General features: G+C 34.3%; 1 protein-coding gene across 7 annotated transcripts in view; it reads left to right on the forward strand.

Annotated features, from left to right (window-relative positions):
- Positions 1 to 19,518, forward strand: part of LOC128207965 (protein Smaug homolog 1-like) — a 49,247-nt gene that overhangs the window by 4,914 nt on the left and 24,815 nt on the right. For 3 of the 7 annotated variants that reach the window (XM_052911198.1, XM_052911196.1, XM_052911199.1), the window contains exons 2-5: positions 7,309 to 7,722; positions 11,914 to 12,618; positions 18,472 to 18,633; positions 19,172 to 19,318. In XM_052911198.1, the coding sequence (XP_052767158.1) occupies positions 7,509 to 7,722; positions 11,914 to 12,618; positions 18,472 to 18,633; positions 19,172 to 19,318 (1,228 nt within the window). In that variant the 5' untranslated portion in view covers positions 7,309 to 7,508. Of the gene's footprint in view, positions 1 to 2,912; positions 3,204 to 3,246; positions 3,349 to 5,012; positions 5,141 to 5,623; positions 5,644 to 7,308; positions 7,723 to 11,913; positions 12,619 to 18,471; positions 18,634 to 19,171; positions 19,319 to 19,518 lie in introns of those variants that run through there. The other 4 variants (XM_052911193.1, XM_052911197.1, XM_052911194.1 and 1 more) reach the window with 4 other exon arrangements.

Genomic DNA, 19,518 nt, shown 5'->3' on the forward strand with positions numbered 1-19,518 from the left:
ACATTGTTTTGATAACTTTTAAAATAAATTGAAGCTGGGTTGTGGAATTAATCTATCTGATTCAGTGGTAAATTTGGTTTTGAAGAACCAATAATTAAATGTTTGTAGCAGAAAATAATAGTTTTGGAAAATAAAATTGTTTTGTGGAAAAATCCTGGAAGATTTGGAATTAATTTGAAACTAAATTTTGTTATAAATATAAGACTTTTTGTTATGATTATTGTTTATCAAAATCAATGTTTGATACAATTAAATTTCTTTTAAATTTGATAAATATTAATCATTTTAATTATGATTTAAAATGAAGAATTATAGTTTATTACTTGATTAGAAAAGACTGACTACGATTGTGTATTTCTTTGTTTTAATATAGATCCCGGTTAGGGAAGATTTTTATATGATACAAAAAAGACAAACCATTACAAAAATCCCAAAACAGCCTAAATGAAATTTAAATTATGGTTCATATACAGTTTTTGTAAACATGTAATTGTATACTCAGTCATGATTGTGTAATATTTGGTCCAATCATAGCTCATATAGAAAGTATGAAACTGCTTCTGCCACTGCTGATGTTGATTGCTACTGATGAAGATGCCGAGGATGATGATGATTTATCTATTTGTTTAATGGTTATTCTGAGATTAGTCGTTATAATTTGTTAAATGTTGATGTGCTGTCATTAATAAACTCCCCTATAAACTCAATAAAGAAATACTGAATTAAATCATGTTATTTCCATATAAAAAAAACTTAAAAGGTATTGAAGGAAGAATTTGAAAATGTACTCGTGATAAAATAGATAAACACTTTTTTGTGTTTGTCATGTAGTATTTTCATTTGACATACCGGTCCGGTCACATGTTGTTGAATCACAATGTTTGCTTTCACATTAAATTGGGTCTTATGATATTCAATGTAGCAGATATTAATGGCTGTGGTTGTGTCACTTGATTATGACTAAACCTGACAAAATGTTGAATTGCTTCCCTTGGATATATTGGAGAATCTGAGGGAAAAATGTTAGTTTGTTATAAACTTTTGGTATTAAGGGGTATGTACAATATAGTTAGCTATAGTATACTATCTTTCTAATTCCTGAAAGAAATTGTTGGAATAATAAACTCTCTTATGAAAAAGAAAAAAAAAACTCTGGCGAAATAAGGGCTTGTCTTTTACTCATGAATCAGGGCAATTCATTGGGCTCTGTCCCCCCCCCCTTAAAAAAAAGATGGTTTTGGTAAATAGATGCATCATTTTCAAAAACAGGTAGGGTAGGTAGGCTTCTTATTTTATTTTTTATTAGGCTTAATATAACAATGTAATTGTCATTTCTTGAAAATGATGATAAAGTATTCTTCTGTATAAAGCTTATAAAGGTTTTAAACTACAAAACACATAGTTATAGTATCTTTTTTTTTTATCAACTGACTATAAAAACATTAGGATTGGCGCCTATTTCGTAAGAAGGGTTGGGTAACCTGAATCAGAGATAAAAAATTTTTAGGCATTATATCATAATATTATTATTTTGCTGCATAAATTGAAAATTTGGGAAAAAGTTTTGTATAAAATAATTTACAGAGGGGGAAATGCCTATGTATACCAGGGATTCCCCAAGGAATGTTTTCCTTTTGGTTGACAATTGGGGGATCTTAGGTAATTTTATAGGTCTAAATAATACAGTTTATATTCAATAAAAGCTTATTTTGAGGAATATAATTGCAAAGTTATTTGGAAATGGGATTCCCTGAAGGCCTAAAAAAACACTTTCGGTTCGGGGTACCTGACCCTTGGTATAAGGGAAATAGGCGCCGATCCTTCAGTTTTTACAGTCAGTCAGTAACAGTAAAAAAAATGAATTTTTTTTTTAAGTGTCGTGTTTTAATATGTAGTTTTAAACCTTTTAAGTTTTATATAAAATATTACTTTAAAGGGGCTGTACTCCATATGATGAAATAGCGAAAAAAAAAAAAAAAAAAATTGTTGAAAACTGACAAACTTGGTATTGATGTAAACAATGCATTGAAACTTACTAACTGAAGTACCATATAGTTTACAATCAATTTAATTTTCGCAGTTTTTTTTCGTATTTTTCCATTAAAAAAGATTACTAGGTATGTCTACCTAGTATAGCTATAGAATTCATTCCTTATGCATGATGGGCTAGTCGCTGTTATCACGTGATATTACGAAGTTAGGAATATAGCTTAAATATTCCAACCATTTAGAGTAAGCCTTCGTAGCACAGTGTATACAACACTGGACTGCAATTTTGGCGACACCGGTCCGAACTTGGCCTCCGGTTCGATTTTTTTTTTACATTTTGGTTGTTTTTTTACAATTTATATGATATCAAAGAGTAAAACATTTTATTAAATAATTGTCCTAGAATTCGTTAAAAACTTTTGTTTGGTGCTAATCTGGTGTACAGTCCCTTTAACACCATTCTCCAATGAAGACAACGTCTATATACTTATAGCCTTTTAAACAAAAAAAAGGCTTCTTACCCTATCAATTTTTGAAAAAGGATGAAGCCAAAATCCAAACATTTTTTTTTTTCAGAAAATTGTGTCAGGGACATAATTTCTGTGTCATGGAAATGCCTGCTTTTTAAATAATGCCTACTCTCCACCAGTTGTGTAAATAAAAGTTTTTGCAGCCATATTAATCAAGTTGTATCATGCTCTGTTATTAAAGCAGAGACAGATACTGAAGTGTCAGAGCGGGATTTTTTTTCTCAATAAAAGAGAAATCTATACACCCATAGTTTTTCACCATGGCAGACAGAATTAGTATACTATTGGTATTTATTTTCATCAGTTAGCTGAGCTGCCTGAGTTTGTTTTATTTCTTTTCAGTTGATAATGTTCTTCGCTGTTTATTCATTGAGTGATTAAACACACATGTCTGACTCATTTGGCATTCGCTTATGAACATAGTGATAGGCGAAAAATGTAGCTATGGTACACATAACACATAACAACCTTATTGGCTTTTCGGGATATATAGTAAACGAACAACGTTTGGTTTAAAACTTGAAGTGTGTCGTTTAGGAGTTTATGAATGAATAGTTTCATATTTTAGTAGGTGTTTCTTTATCTGTGTCACGAAATCTAATACTGTCAATTTTGGCTGTATCATAGGCTGTTTGTGTTAGTGAGTGGGATTTGGTCATGGGAGTTTCGTTACTATATTCTAAGGTAATCTAATGTTTGTTTCCATTACACATTTTGTGTAGGTTGTCTGTGACGTAAGTCTCTTGGTAAACACATTGGAGATTAATATTAATAATGGTATTATGAGTTTAAATATTTTGGAAGTTAATGATTTATACAAGTGTTGATCGTGAGTATGATTGAAATGTTTGTTTATTTCACTGATAAATTTAGAATGTCATCTCTGTCAATTATAGATAAATGATGATAATGTGAAATGGTAAATATTTGTTATCATCTTTATAAGTACTTTTTGTTAATCTCTTTTTATCATTTTACTATGTACTAACATGATGTATACCATTTTTATTTGTTTGCTACTAATATCTACATTTATTTTTGTGGTGCTGAATAATGGAATTATACCATTTAAGAGTGTTATTTTCTTTGGTTTCAGTTAAAAAATCATCAAATGTCACATATTATTATTCCTAAGATAATTTTTTTCAGTCGTAAGACGGGATACACTTTCTGTTCGAAGTATTAAATGCACATTTTCTTTTAATAGGAGATGAAAATAGGATTTTCCAACTTTCATTAAAAACATTTTTCACTTTCAAGTTTGTGTACAAGTTTGTAACAGGTTGTCAAGGAGTTCAACTTGCTTGCCAGTTTTTAAAGTGAAACGATATGTCTGTGACTTTTACTCTATGTTTTTACCACATTTCAAGTTTTCTCCAAACTGTTTATAAACTATACTGATATGAATGGTTTCATGGTCAAGTTGCCCGTAAAACACAGGTACTTGATGGGTGATTCTATTGGCAGAAACATGAGAGTAAACACTAATTAGTTATATGTTTAAATCATTTAGATAGCCTCAAGATATTTTGCTTCATACAATGAAATATCAATTAAAGAAAACCATTAGCATTGTGACCTTGAGAATAAAAAAATAAATATATGTTTTAATGAAAACCATTAAAATCCCCATGCAGTATCTTTAGCATATTTTGTTTGCCAGATACCAAGTCATTTATTGGCTGAATATTGTAACAATGAAGATGTCTGAGATAGTTAAGAGAGGTATTAAGATATACATGTAAGAACTGGTATTGTTCACCCCCCTCCCCCATCTCCCCACAGAGTGGTGGAATAATGCTGAGGGAGTTTTTGGTGTGGGGGGAATAATACATTCCAATGTCTGTTTCTCTGTGTTATGAAGGCTTTATGATGCAAATTACAGGAATGTGGCTGCAAATCCTAACAGATTGTCTACACAGCCTGTCATAACTAATAAAACCAGCCTGAAACATCCACATGAGAGTCATAGTGGATTAAGATTTGTATATATTGCCTTGGAGTTGATTATGAGTGTACATAATTTACATGTAAGTTGTAACTTACCAAGGAAATGCATAACTATATGGATTCCTGTTACTGATATTATGTTTTATAATAAATTAAACAATGAAGGTTGTGAATATTTAATGTAGGTAAGAAAAAATCTTGGCAACAACCATTCAATCTGTCTTACTCATCAGAATTTATGAATACATGTATTTGACAGCATTGCTCATGTTTTTAAATGAGTTATTACGACATACAATTGGTATAGGGAAATTAAGACGTTAAGTCATATTATTCATTAGTTAATTAGTAATGTTACTGATTGAAAATTTAGATAAAATTTTAACACTTACAATTTGTGATAGTTATGTAACTACACCAACTACTTGAGTTATTAAAATTTAACACGAGTGTTTCAGCGTGTGTGTGTAATTTCAATTGCGAGGGTTGTGGGTGACGTAAGGGTTTTGTACGATGTTGTCAAGGACATTGTTTAATAACTAGCATCTGGTGTAAGTGACTAGCGTTGTACTTCATCTGCACGCTAGTTGTTAAACTGTTTAGCTAAGCAACGGATATACGTGGGAGTTATCATGGTATATAGACGAAAACTAAGGAAACTTTCGAACATGGTAAAATAATTTTCATTTATTATACCATTTTTGATAATCAATAGCTTGTAAGAGATTTGTTACTAAGTCGGTACTAGAGATAATTTTATTGATATTCTCATACATGTTGTTTGTAGTGTATAGTGAATAGAATCACACATTAAAATGGTTGTAGAAAAAAGGCTGAGACTATCTTGATGGTTCATGTTACAGGAGACCTATTTTGTAAAGAAAAGTCAAAGATAAAATTAGGAATACATTTTTGTGGAGCACTGATAGAGCATTAAGATATAATGGTTTGCAGTTAACCAAAACTATAGTCCTCGAGTCGGATTACAAACTGTTATTGTCGAAAAAATAATCTGCACAGTAGTCCTGACACAATATTGCTTCAAGAATTTTGGTATAACGTTTGACCTTTGCTGATTATGTAGCTGTATATTTTATTAAATTCAATTTGTTCTGTGTATCTGAGCAAAAATATGAATTCAAATTTAAGTGTCAGTACTGGATTATTTTCATTGGTAAGCCCTCTATATAGAGTTTTAGTCAAGTTAAAAAAGGGAATGGTAATGCAGAAAAGGAACAGGGTGCTGCAGGAAAAGGACTGGGTGCTAATGGAGAAAAAGGCCACTGTGTTGGGCTTTGAAGAATTTGAACATCATGAATTTCACAATAGGAATTGTGCTTAATTGAAGTAATAGTAGGTTTCAACTGCCAAATATGTCAAGTTTGTATGAAATTTATAATAATATTTTAAGTTTGAATTTTAATTAATTAGATTTATTTGATAACCTCGAGCATTTAATTCTATGATGGCAAAAGGGTGCCAATGCTGGTCTCCCTGAGGGCAACACCCTTCCATAAATCTTCAGCAAAAATCCATTTTATATATATAGATTGTAGGGTTTATTATATAAGAAGAAACTAAGCAACATTGAATTATCAGAGGTTTTAGTACTGTCTGCCAATTTATAATATTATATATTTTCAACATTCTAAAGAAAAGAGAAGAGCCTAAATTGAGGATCCAGTCCATAATCCAGGCCAGCTGTTTGCTGTAGAACAGTTGAAGTTTATTAATGTAATGCTTAGTGTATGCATTTTTTGTGGACCAATGAGCAACAGGTTTTACTTTAACTTCTGTGTCACAGCATGCTTTTATCAATGATGTCAGAAAGATATTTAATCATACTTTTCAGTAATGATTCAGTCATTGAAATAAGACTTCCAGTGAACAAGACCAAATTTCTACACTAGTTCTCAGTGTTCTCAATAAGAACCAGCTGCCGGCCAAAATGGACGGTTCAAATGGCAATAGGGCCGGTTCAAATTTGGAAAACTAAATGAATTTTCAGTAGAATAAGTAGAAGCTGGTCGTTTACTTTACTTACTATTGAGACAAGTTCAGCCAAAACTTATTGAGAACCCTGAGTTCTTGGCATCACAAGCCTTGCTATTATGAAATCCAGAAATTGAGCGAGCTCGGAAAGCAATTTGCCAGTGCAGGGCTCAATGGGGGCTTGTGCTAATTTCCACCACTGATGATAAACGTAATCCTTGATGGCTCATTCTAAGAAGCGCTGTGAGCTACTAGTTGAAGATGCTGTTGAAAATGCTTTTTTTTTTAGGTTTATTAATAATTTTTAATCTCATCATAATGACTTTTGTCATTTACAACCATTTACTCATAAAATAATTAAATAGAAACTTTGTTAGTCATTTTTTTCTCCAAAATAGAGTCATTGAATTATAATACTCATTTGTCAATCGTCTAAATAATTGGGTACACTTATACAGGCATAGACATCATGCAATATAATTGTATATAAATCTTCCTTGGCCGAATAGCAATCTCAATGGACTGTTTTCATTTTCCTCCTTAATTTTACATTTGTATTCTGAATCGGAGCCAAAACTTGCTCATGAAATGTCAAGTTGAAATGAAAAATGCATGTTTTAAATAAAGAGCTTGTGTTATGCCTCAGTTTCATTTTGAGTCTTATCTTTTTTATATAGACGTGCAGGTATTGGAAGATAGAAGGTGCATTGATCAGGGAAAATAAGGAATGAATTGTGAACAAGTTCGCGGACTGAAAAAATGTCAAGGATTTTACTGGGGAAATGGGGAGATTTGATTCTAAATAATTGTGCAAGGTAATTGATTCAAGTGTGGTTTCTATTTTCAGAATGATCGTGTAGGACTGACTCATGGCTGATTGAAAACATGTAGACTCAAACCTTCGACTTGAAATTCTTTCCGCAAAAAAAACCTGTTCCAAGTATGAAATAATATCTCTGTGAAAATTAACATGATGATGGATTATTGGCCAGAATAACATCGAGGATTTAGAAGTAATTCAGATGTCAACCAATACAATTAAATACAATGAAGATGAAGACAAATAACATGTTTCGAGACCAGGTCAATTCAGTGACCACGTGGTTTGGCTCGTGGAGCACGTGCGAACAAACAGTTGTGCTGTACTCATTACTAAAGATGATCCCGCCTCGTCACTGCCGATTTCTCGTGCAGATGTTACAGCAGCGGGTCAAGGACGACAAGGAAGTAGAAACTCAAGAGGAAGAAGCGAATGACCCAGGTTTGTTTTGACTTACTCTGACCTTTGACCTTGAATTTGTTAATAGTAAAAATAAATTGTTTTATTGATCTTAAAATGAGAGATATTTCTTTATGGAATACCTGTGATGGAATAATTGTTATAATTATGATTTGGTTGAAACATAAATAATATTGACATTGATGTATTAATTATGACCTTGACCTTTAGTTCAACTTTGCAATTTATAGAATCTGCAAGTCATAAAACAGTCTGTTTTGTATTCAAGTGAACTTTGGCTTTCAAACTTTTTGACAAAATAGGAAAAGTGTCAATGCCATGAAACTGTTGTCTGCTTTTGCTTATTTAAATGTGAACTAGATTTAAGTGCGATTAAGACAGATTTGGGCAATCTTATCAGCGAACATATGACAAAATATTGTTGGATAAATGTTAAGTGAGTGTCGGAAATTAAATTGGATGTCTCTCTTACAAATCAAATATGCTTTGTCTGATCTGATTAGTGAAGCTCTTAGTCTTGAAATAGATATACATGACTGTACTTAGTCAGAATGATTAATTCCAAAAATCGAATCGTAAGATACGTATGTTGATAAGGCTTCATTCACCATTGTCATTTTCCAGGTCATGATACAAGGGAATTATTTCATCAAAACAAATTCTTACAAAATTGGACTATTTATTATATTTGCTGTACAGTTGTACTTATTTGAAGTTAGGTCAGCTTTTTATTAATTGAGAATAACAACAAAGGCCATTTAAAAGTTAGCAAGTGAGATAATGTGTAAATGGATTTTGTTTGTCAAAGAATTTACATATCAGAACTTTGGCATAATTATAAATTTTAATTTGTCTCTCTTACATGCAAATTTTATCAGTTTATGTCAGTAGAGTAATTGTTTGGTTATTCAAAGTGATTGAAAGTGAGATTTTGAATTGATGCAGAAATCGGGTTAAAATATTCATATTCCATCTGAATGATTTAAGGGTTGACACTATGTACAGTATTTCTTCAAATGGGCGTACAAAAATAGTATTCATTCTGTTAACGGACATTTAGAATCGTATTGATATTTGATCAATGCGTTTGACGTAAGCTTCGATAAATACCGGATTGAAAAGAATACCAATGGATTTATTCATAATCAGTGCTTATTCTTTGTATAAAGCATTTTATATTTAATTTTTGGGTATGTAGCTGCACAAAAAATATTATTTAAATTTGAATGTCAGTTTTACAGGGCGGAATCATATATGAATTCATTGACGTTATTGTTAAAACATGTACAAATTAATAACCTGGGCTTTCATGAACTCAGCTTATTTCTTATGCTGTTCAAAAATTGTACAAGCCCAAAAGTCAAGGGCTTGTAAAATTTCTATGGGCCTCATATGATACTAGGGTGGCGTTTCTTCTGGGTAAAAGGGCCTGGGGTCTTTGAGAAGTGGAAAAATTGCAGATTTTAAGTAAAGAAAGGTTTTGGGTTTTTTTTGTATGTAGAATCATTAGAATGGGAATGTTTAACTTTTAAATTGCAATCAACCATCTTACGGGCCTTTTTGCCCCGGCATGGGGATGTTCTTTGTTTTTTGCTAAAGGAAAAAAGCCCGGGGGGGGGGGGTGCTGGTACCTTTTCAAGCACGTTTGGGTCAAATGGAGCAGTAAATATCGCTAAGAAACATCATTTAGTGACTCGTGATATTTTTTCTCAAATATATATATATATATAATAAATTAGGAAAAAAGATACTGGAGGGGAATTAATATTTTTAGTGGGGCGAAACTAAGCTCATTTAGGCCAGAGAGCTTGTAATTTTTTGGCATGCTACAAAAGTATAAAGTATACAAGCCTTCACATATTTCCTCTGACAGGCCTATGAATATGTTTATTTTACAGGACAAAATTGCCTATCAATCAAATTCATGTTTGTCTCGTTCTAGTTACTGTTAGTGTTGGAAATGCTTTTGACATTCTTTTAAGTATAAATTTTCTTGTCAGAAATTTATTAAAGCATTGTAGGCATAGTTCATTTTATTCTACCTATTAAAGAAAGACAGGTGGCGACAACTTTCCGTAACTGTTTAGCTTCAACACTTGCTATATATGAAATTTAGATTTTTACAAGCCTGGCAAATTTTCTGCCTGTGCAGGGCTTGCTGGCTTACAAGGGCTAATTAAGACCACTGGCATAGCAACATACACTACTAAGTATGCTGTTTATTTAGCATGAATTGATTGAACCTGATCAACATAGTGTTAAGAGATTATTGAATTGATCCAAATGTAAAGTATATTGATAGATAAGTTTGTTTGCAACCATAAAAACATTTTGAACTTTCCTTACAAATTTCTGTTTACTGAAAGGCCTCTTATATCGTTGAAATGTTTGAGTTGTCTTCCAAATGGCGAACAATTTACGCTGTTAGTCTGATTAAGAAGTCACGAAATGATCTATTTATGGTCCAGTGTTTACAATGTAAGAAAAATGAATTGATAACTGTTTGAATGGGAAAAGCGTGTCTAGATACAAAAAATTATGAAGTTGATCTGTTAAAACCTTTTTGCTTTAACACTTATCAAGAAAATTTATAGATTTAAAATGTAAGGTCTCTGACATAGGCATTGTTTTGCTCTGTAAGTTAAACAGATCTGCCGCAATGTAAACATGTTAAAAGTTTGTACTTTATATGGATGCCTGTTGAAGCAGTGAAAATTCAAGTTGTAAAATTACCTGTGGTGATTTTGCACAATTAAGCTCTAAGCTCTAAAAGCATTTTGAAACCAATTTCTATGCAACAGCACGTACGCAAAAGTGTCCTTCACAATACCCTGTATGTAGAATTTTGCTGCCTCGCGAAGCACTTTTTGGGTTCAAGGATTGTTGTTGTCTAGGAAATCTGCCTCTCAATTGAACTTGACATTAACTGCTTGGACTCTCTGGAGGTGGGGGGTTTTACCTTTTGCAAGCTTTTTCTATTGGTCAACTTATTCTATTTTTTCCAAAAAATGTTTTTATAAATCAGGTCTTTGCTTAGGTAATGGGTTAAAAGATAATCTGTTTAGGTCAGGTTTCATGCCCAATTTTTTTTATCTATGAAGAAAAGTCGGATATTCTTATTTATTTTTTTCCTTTTTTTTTTAACTTACAAATTGTTTCACAAGATCGTTCTTTTACCTGAAAAACTAAATATTTTATGCTTAAGAATATTGATACACTCAGCATTAGCATCATTGATATTGTTAAAGAATAAAACACTTCATTTTCAACATTTAACAGTCATCGAAATTAGACTTTTGGATGTACATTCCCGAATCCATGTACAAATGCTTGCCAACAACTCATTTGAACAGGCCAAGCTATATAAAATTGAGAATCTTCTGCTAAGTTTGACTACTGTTGTAAGAGAAAAATCACACAAGTGATGAAAAATATTTTTCTTTTTAACACCTATAAGGAAGGCTTATATATTATGGTACTTGAGACTAGCACCCTGCCCACGCAGCTTTTGAATGTGTTCCATGTAAAGTATAAGAGCTCAACTCTCCTGTTTTATATCACTTGTTGACAAAACTGTTGACAGCTTCCTTAATACATGCAGATCAGGACTTGGCAACAACATGGTGTTTTGCTCAAACACTTGTCAACACCTTGCTTTTTATGTTGCAAGGCCAGTGTGTGCATTTGGTCTTTTAACACCATGATATGTTGATGGTCCTATAAATTTGTTTGTATTTTGTACTAAATTAAAACGGTCTGTTTATATTAGAAAGGGGTTGTATGCTTTTGTATTTTAACAGCATGAGATGTTTTAAAGGCGCACAAATTAGGTTGATGAAAAAAAAATTGTTATGCATAATCATGTTTAACTCATTTGAATTTAATGATCAAAACAAAAAAGTATAATTTGTGTACAGTGTACAGATAAAAAAATAGCGAGATTTTGGCACTTTTAAACAAGGGAATTAGTGGCCATGTAGCTATTAATTTAAAAAAAAAGCATAAATTTATATAGGCTTATATTTTTTATCTGTACTCAAATCATATTTGTTTTTGTGTGTTTTAGTTAAAATGATAAAACATAAAAATTAAAAAAAAATCAGGATTTGCATCAACCTTTAAATTGCCCACCTTTAAGATGGCACTCTTATGATTTTTTGTTACATTTGATTTTAATCTGTTTTAGATAAACAATCTGTCGATATTTTTCAGCGTACATACACGGTCTACAACAAGAGACGAAAGAAAAGGCGATTCAAGAACTCCTTGTCCATCTTCCATTGTTACATTCGGGAAACACAGAGGCCAAAAATGAGTACCTCTCGCTTATCCCCGCCATTCTAGCTCACTCAATAAAGCACGGTACATTCATTGAGGAAAGTCGTCAGCTACTCTCCTACTCTCTCATCCATCCCGCGATCACTAGCGAAGAACGCTCAAAGTTCAACTTGTGGCTGGGCCACTTGGACGAACATTTCAGCTGTAATTATCACTCACCCTCATCTCAAGGTCAGCCTGACGACACCGGAAGTCAAGGTCAAGGTCAAGGAATGAGTCATACTCAGAACCAGAATCAAGGACAGGTGCCGTTCTCGCATCAGCCAGAAAATGGTACAAACTCTATACGGACACATATGGCATTGTCGAAACGAAGTTCAGTAGATAGTGCACAAGTGAATGGTTGGAATACAGGAAATGGATTGTTTCAGTCCAGTGACTCGATGAACTTGAATGGCCTTGAAGGTCATAACCAAGGTCAAGGTCAAAGTGGGAGTCAGGGGAGCTTGTACATAGGTGGGCGTAGCCCCCAACTGCAGGCTGGGAGTGGCATGGCAGGTCACATGCCTCTCAAGCCGGCCCTCTCCGCCCCGCCAAACTTCAACACCATGATCCCGCCAACCTCGCTTCCCGTTTCATGTAAGTAATGCATGGGCTTACTGCTATACAGTGGTAGTTATACATAAAAATATGATTTGAGCCATAAACTTCTTTATAGGTTTCAATTGAGAAGTCACAATGAGTCTTTATATGAAAATTCAATAACCTTAAAATGTTACAGCGTCTACTCGACAAGTAGGGCAAAATATTTTTTCTAGGTCCTGTAAATGACCTTGATGTTAGTATAGGGTCACAAAACCTTGTTGATGTATATAACTAGTATTGATGGATATTATTAAATGCAGACGGTAAATATTATTTTAACTATTTAATATTATCAAAAACTTGTTATTTGTTATTAAAGATTGTCCGAAAAATCAAATAAAGGTCCTTAAAATATCCTTGGAAACTCCTTTAATTTAGTCTGCCCCCCCCCCCCCCCCAAAAAAAAAAAAGCCAGAAGTATTGTTAGTTTTTTAAGGCTTGAGTGGTTTTCAAAATATGGAAGCCAAGGGCATGTTAACATCAGCAACAAAACATTTGGCCTTGCACATAGTAACCATGGCTTGTAACCATGTTGATTATAGATAAATTTGCAAACTGCTATTTAAATAATGATATGAAATTAAAAAATATTTTTCTTAAAGACTTGCTGAAATTTCATGAAATTCAGCCTATTCAAAGTGTGCCTATCAGTGCTAATTGATTCACAACTGTATCTATACGATAAAATGGTGTTCATTTCACATTTCAATTAAAATTTAAACTTATGCATGATTGAAGTATAATCTTGAACACTTTTCAATCATTTATGTTATGTTTGAAAGGTGAATGAAGGTTTCGGTTGAAAAGTTTATTTAAAGATTATCACTCAATAGCTAGCAGCGATTTACAAAGATAAATTAACAATATTTATATATCACACAAGTATTAAAAATCATTGCCAAACATTAAATCCTTGTAATGCAGTCTTTAAATGTTAAAAGGAATAACTAGTTGGAATTATTCTGAAGTGCCATCTAATGTGCATAAGGCCTAAAAAAAATACATTTGGTTCGGGTTACCTGACCTTTACTATAAAATAGGCACGGACCCTGCCGTTTTAAAGTCTGTTGGTATATAAAAAAAAAACAATGTAAAAGGAACAAAAAAATAGTTGCCAAAAGAATGTGTTTTAATATGTAGTTGAAAACCATAAAGTTTTATACAGAAGATTACTTTAACACCATTTCGCCAATGATGACAATAGCATCCGTATAATAAATCCTAATAAAAAAAATAAATAAAAAAATGCCTACCTACCCTACCTGTTATTGAAAAGAATGTAACCCTAACCAAACCATTTTTGTTTTTGGCCTAAGAATAGCTCTTCTTCAAGACATTTTGAAGAGGTCTCTATATAGGGCAGGCTTAAGCACTGTCTGTTATGATCAATAAATACAGAAAGCTTAAAAATGGGACCTTGGGGTAAATATTTGCATACATTGTAATGCTGTAGTGTGTAACGATTGCAATATTTAATTGATCAACACAGGTTCCATAAAAACAAACATTCCAGGATCTATACAGACTTAAATAGAAACAAAAAATAGATACATGTCCTTGTATCTGTGGATTTCAGCTTAACTTAAATATCAATACACTTTAGTGTGCAACATAAATGGTAGCCTGATCGCCTGTGGCGAAAAAAAAATACCTCGGCTACAAAATACCCTTAATATATCCTGACTGGCAATGCAATCATTGGACTTGTTGGTTTTGTCTCAGTCAGACTGTCTTTCTGTCTTGTGTTTCAGTCGGTCTGTCACAGTCTGTCTGTCTCAGTTTGTCTTTCTGTCTTGTGTTTCAGTCAGTCTGTCACAGTCTGTCTGTCTCAGTTTGTCTGTCTGTCTTGTGTTTCAGTCGGCCATTCTCAGTTTGTCTGTCTCAGTTTGTCTGTCTCAGTCAGTCTGTCTGTCTCAGTCAGTCTGTCTGTCTCAGTCAGTCTGTCTGTCTCAGTCAGTCTGTCTGTCTCAGTCAGTCTGTCTGTCTCAGTCTGTCTGTCTCAGTCAGTCTCAGTTTGTCTGTCTCAGTCTGTCTGCCGTTCTCAGTCTGCCTGTTGTTCTCAGTTTGTCTATCTCAGTCTGTCTCTGTCTTTCTGTCTCAGTCAGTTTGTCTGTCTCTGTCTGTTTGTCTCTGTCTCAGTCAGTTTGTCTGTCTCAGTCTGTCTGCCGTTCTCAGTTTGTTTGTCTCAGTCTGTCTGTTGTTCTCAGTCTGTCTGTCTCAGTCTGCCTGTTGTTCTCAGTTTGTCTGTCTCAGTTTGTCTGTCTCAGTCTGTCTGCCGTTCTCAGTTTGTCTGTCTCAGTCTGTTTGTCTCTGTCTCAGTCAGTTTGTCTGTCTCAGTCTGTTTGTCTCTGTCTCTCTGTCCCAGTCAGTTTGTCTGTCTCAGTCTGTCTGCCGTTCTCAGTTTGTCTGTCTCAGTCTGTCTGTTGTTCTCAGTCTGTCTGTTGCAGTCTGTCTCAGTCTGCCTGTTGTTCTCAGTTTGTCTATCTCAGTCTGTCTTAGTCTGTTTGTCTCAGTCTGCCTGTTGTTCTCAGTTTGTCTATCTCAGTCTGTCTCAGTCTGTCTCAGTCTGTTTGTCTCTGTCTGTCTCAGTCTGTCTTTCTGTCTCAGTCTGTTTGTCTCTGTCTGTCTCAGTCTGTCTGTCTGACTCAGTCTGTTTGTCTCTGTCTGTCTCAGTCTGTCTTTCTGTCTCAGTCTGTTTGTCTCTGTCTGTCTCAGTCTGTCTTTCTGTCTCAGTCTGTCTGTCTGTCTCAGTCTGTCTGTCTCAGCCTGTTTGTCTCTGTCTGTCTCAGTCTGTCTGTCTCTGTCTGTCTCAGTCTGTCTGTTTCAGTCTGTCTGTCTCTGTTTTACTCAGTCTGTTTGTCTCTGTCCAGGGTTCTCAAAATGAACCGGCCGCCGGCCTATTTGACCGGTTAAAACCAGAAATCGGCCGGTTAGAATTGTTGTAGAAACCATAAGGTCACATTCTTTTCTGCCCTATTTTAATACTGATTATCTATTCTTACTTAAGCGTATGTAAAAGTCTTCAGATTCGAAATCATATTGGTAAGAATTCTCCGTAATTCGCGCATGCGGTGTTACGGTTACCTGTTGGAAGAAAACATTGTCGATGTCAAAAAAAAGAACATAGACACCCCAATAAAAGTGGCAAAATTACAAACATCAGATTTACGCGACCATCTGCTTAAAATAGATGTTTCGCTACGATGAACACTTGATATCTTCTTAATAGCCGCGATTGCAGATGGGTGTAAACGGTCTAAACACTTGGTAGATCACAGGAGACACATTTTGCTGACTGTATAATGCAAATATTTTGAATATTGTTCACCGAGTTTATTTTTTTCCTCGTCAGAAATAAAACTTACTTTTTACTAATGTAATGATTAGGCTTTGCGTATACACAGGCAGGTTTTAAGACACATTTCATTAATCGTTACAATAATTAATCCGCAATAATCAATTGTTATTTATTTCGCCTAATGCTAACCCATCTCATCACAAACACCTGCGAAAGGATAACTAATTAACACATGTATTGCAATGTGTCATGTATGTCGGCTGCAGATCAAACGATACACTTTCTGACGTCAGAGCACGAGCACACCACATTTTTCCGTTTGATATGCAGCCGACATGTACGACACATTTCAATACATGTTTTAATACCGGTAAAATAAACTTGAGATTAAAGTCGCGTGGCAATGCATTGTATTTAAATCTCTCAGTCGAATACCGTATGATCCCATTTTTCTCTAGGCTACTTAACCATCTACCGTGTTTACCGCGTCTGCGTCTAGATTGTAAGATTACCGGAAAAATTATAGTCAATAATCGTCGTGTGAGAAACTTCAAATCACGGCCGAAATAATTGAATTCACTGAAAATATGAATGAACTGATAGGATTCGCAGAATATGTATGTATGTCTGAATTATAAGTGTTTTTTTTAATTATTTTTTTTCGGGGGGGGGGGGGAGGGATGCCCTCAGGCCCCCCTAGTAGGCCTGTTACAAATTCAATTTGGCCTGTTCAACTCAAACATTTTGAGAACCCTGCTGTCTGTCTCAGTCTGTCTTTCTGTCTCTGTCTGTCTGTCTCAGTCTGTCTGTCTGTCTGTCTCAGTCTGTCTGTCTCAGTCTGTCTCTGTCTGTCTCAGTCTGTCTGTCTGTCTCAGCCTGTCTGTCTCAGTCTGTCTCAGTCTGTCTGTCTCAGTCTGTTTCAGTCTGTCCGTCTCAGTCTGTCCGTCTGTCTCAGTCTGTCTGTCTGTCTCAGTCAGTCTGTCTGTCTCAGTCTGTCTGTCTGTCTCAGTCTGTCTATTAATTTTTCTAAGGTCCTCACAGTCCATCTGTTTGTATATTTGTCTTGTTTTCTCTCGTTGTCCCAGAATAAGCCTATCTCAGAATATACTTTGGAAAACTCTTAAAAAGTAGAGGTAAACAGAAGACTAGTTCAAGTAAATTGAATCTTAAAAATCCTTTAAAGTTTTAAGCTCATCATTTACAGCTCATCAGTTATATAATGAGCTTCTTCTCAAGATAAGCACAAAACATTTAAGTTTAAGATCTGCAAATTGCAAATCGAAGTTCCCTGGAAACTGAAATGAGTTCTGTGTTAATTAACTTGTAATTACATTCCTTCTTCTCTCTTGAGGGATTACTCTTGTCACTCTTGCTGTTAATAGCAGTGGCATAATTGTGCACTGAAAGACCTTGACAGTAATTTCTTGGGCTTGTTCAGTTAATTTCAAACATGTACAAATCCATGAAGATATGTTGATAATTGGACAATGTTTGTCTTATTTTTTTGTAATATATATATATATATAAGCCAAATTTCAGTGGTTAAAACTAGCACAAGCCCCGGGGCTGGTTAAACTGGCCCATTCCCAAGCCCAAACAGTATACAAGTAAAACTAATACAGCAGAAATGTTTAAAATGCAATCTTCTCCTCTTAAAACTATTCAAATCCATAATCTAAACAATTCGTTGTTTTTTTAAGTATACTAAGGTAATTCAAAATTTTGTTACTATTATCACAATTCTAACAGCTTTTTTCTTAATCATTCGCAGAAAGGTAGGGAAAAACAATTGTTTTATGTTGATGAAACTTGTATCTAAAACAGATTATAACTTGAAACAACAACATTGATCACTGCAGAAAAAAAAACCTAAAGCAAATATATCCCGTATGTATAAAGAAAGCTTAATTTCCACAAAAAATATTGAACTTTGTAATCATTGTTGTTTGTACAGCCTTGCGATTAAATCTCTCACAAAATAAACCAGTTTAGGTTTTAAAATGTAAATAGAGACAACATTCACTTCTGAACTTTTGTATTATGTCATTAATAACATTTTGAACTTAAGTTTAAGAAATGAACTGGATCTTTTTTAGGCATAATTGTTGACCATTCTTTGTTACATTTTTTTATAAATCAGTTCATGTCGAAAAAAATAAATTACTGGAAAGTCCTGGTAACCCTGTAGCTATAAAATAGCACTGCCCTCTCATAAAAAACTTCTTCATATGATAGTAACAAATTAATGTATTGTTTTGCCATGAACTATTTAGGTTTACATTCATACAACTTGATTCTTAAACAAGTGACAGCATGTTGCAATAGAAAAAACATGCAGAAGTATAATACTTCGGGCTTGTTCATCCAAAAGACTAATTTTGATGACTGCCCTGAGAGGCCATCAAAATGTACTCGTTTGGGATCGAATCCACAACCTCTACTGTGAGACTAGCATATTCATTACACTGTTTGCAAATCATTCCTAGAAATGATAGATAAATACTCAAAAAGAGGCAATAATAATTATTTTTCCATTGTGATTATTTCAGCACCCAGTCACCCAAGTCATCCTCCGCCCCAAACATCGTCCCACCATGCCCCCCTGCGTCGCATGCCCTCTGTAGCACCGCCAAAATCGTTACTCGTTACGAACACGAACAGCGTCCACGACTGGCTGCAGTCAAACGATGTCCACCTAATACAGGGTTCAGGTATGTTCAGCACAACAGCTTACACCTGTTTAAAGGTTCAGGATAATTAACCTTGTCCATTGTTCTTTTGAAGAAAAAAATCCCAGTAACAGTATCAGTGTGTGTATTCCACGTGATAAATTGCGTCATAAATGCTACATCAGAAGGCAATATTTCGAACCATAAAAAACCTCAAGCTCTGTGGCGCATTTATTTTAAACCTGGTTTGTTAAAGAACTTGGCACATATGTTGCCCTGAATAATGTTTACATGTGTATCAAGGCTGATAACTGTGGCTTTAATCATTGTTGAGTTATGTCCCTTGTTTGACTTAAACAGATAAACATTGGCATTTCTTGTTTCAGTCATCTGCAATCAGTTGTACTTATATGCAGAAACATTTATTTATCTTCCTAGTAAGCAGATTAAAAAAGAATATGTTAAATCAGCTTAAAGCTGTATAGTTCTTTGTTGGTCCTGAGAATGTTCTAGGGGGGCTTGCAAAACACAGATGTTTTTATAATTCTTCTACTTATAATGTCTCTTGTCACACTTCCAGGGCGGCCCCTCTCTGGCTTGTCTGATCACGCTCCTTTATCACCCCAGAGCAGCACTGCATCATCTGGCAGCGCCAGTGACGGTCCGGGAGAGGAAGGGCCCCACCCCGTCCGTAACACATTCATGGAGGAGGCCAGTGGCATGAGAGGTAAGGGGACCCTGGGGCACATTGCAGAAACTTTATCTTGCAGATGGATCATACTTAATATTATTAGCATTAATGCTTGACTTATTACTATGCGTCAAGTACAGGGTATAGTTCATGTTAAATAAGTTAAAACATATGATTCCAAGGTAGCTACAGCGACCATATGATAAAAGTTGTTTTAATTTATGGTATATGAACTT

The sequence above is a fragment of the Mya arenaria genome, chromosome 11, assembly GCF_026914265.1.
Source record: "Mya arenaria isolate MELC-2E11 chromosome 11, ASM2691426v1".
Lineage (NCBI taxonomy): Eukaryota > Metazoa > Mollusca > Bivalvia > Myida > Myidae > Mya > Mya arenaria.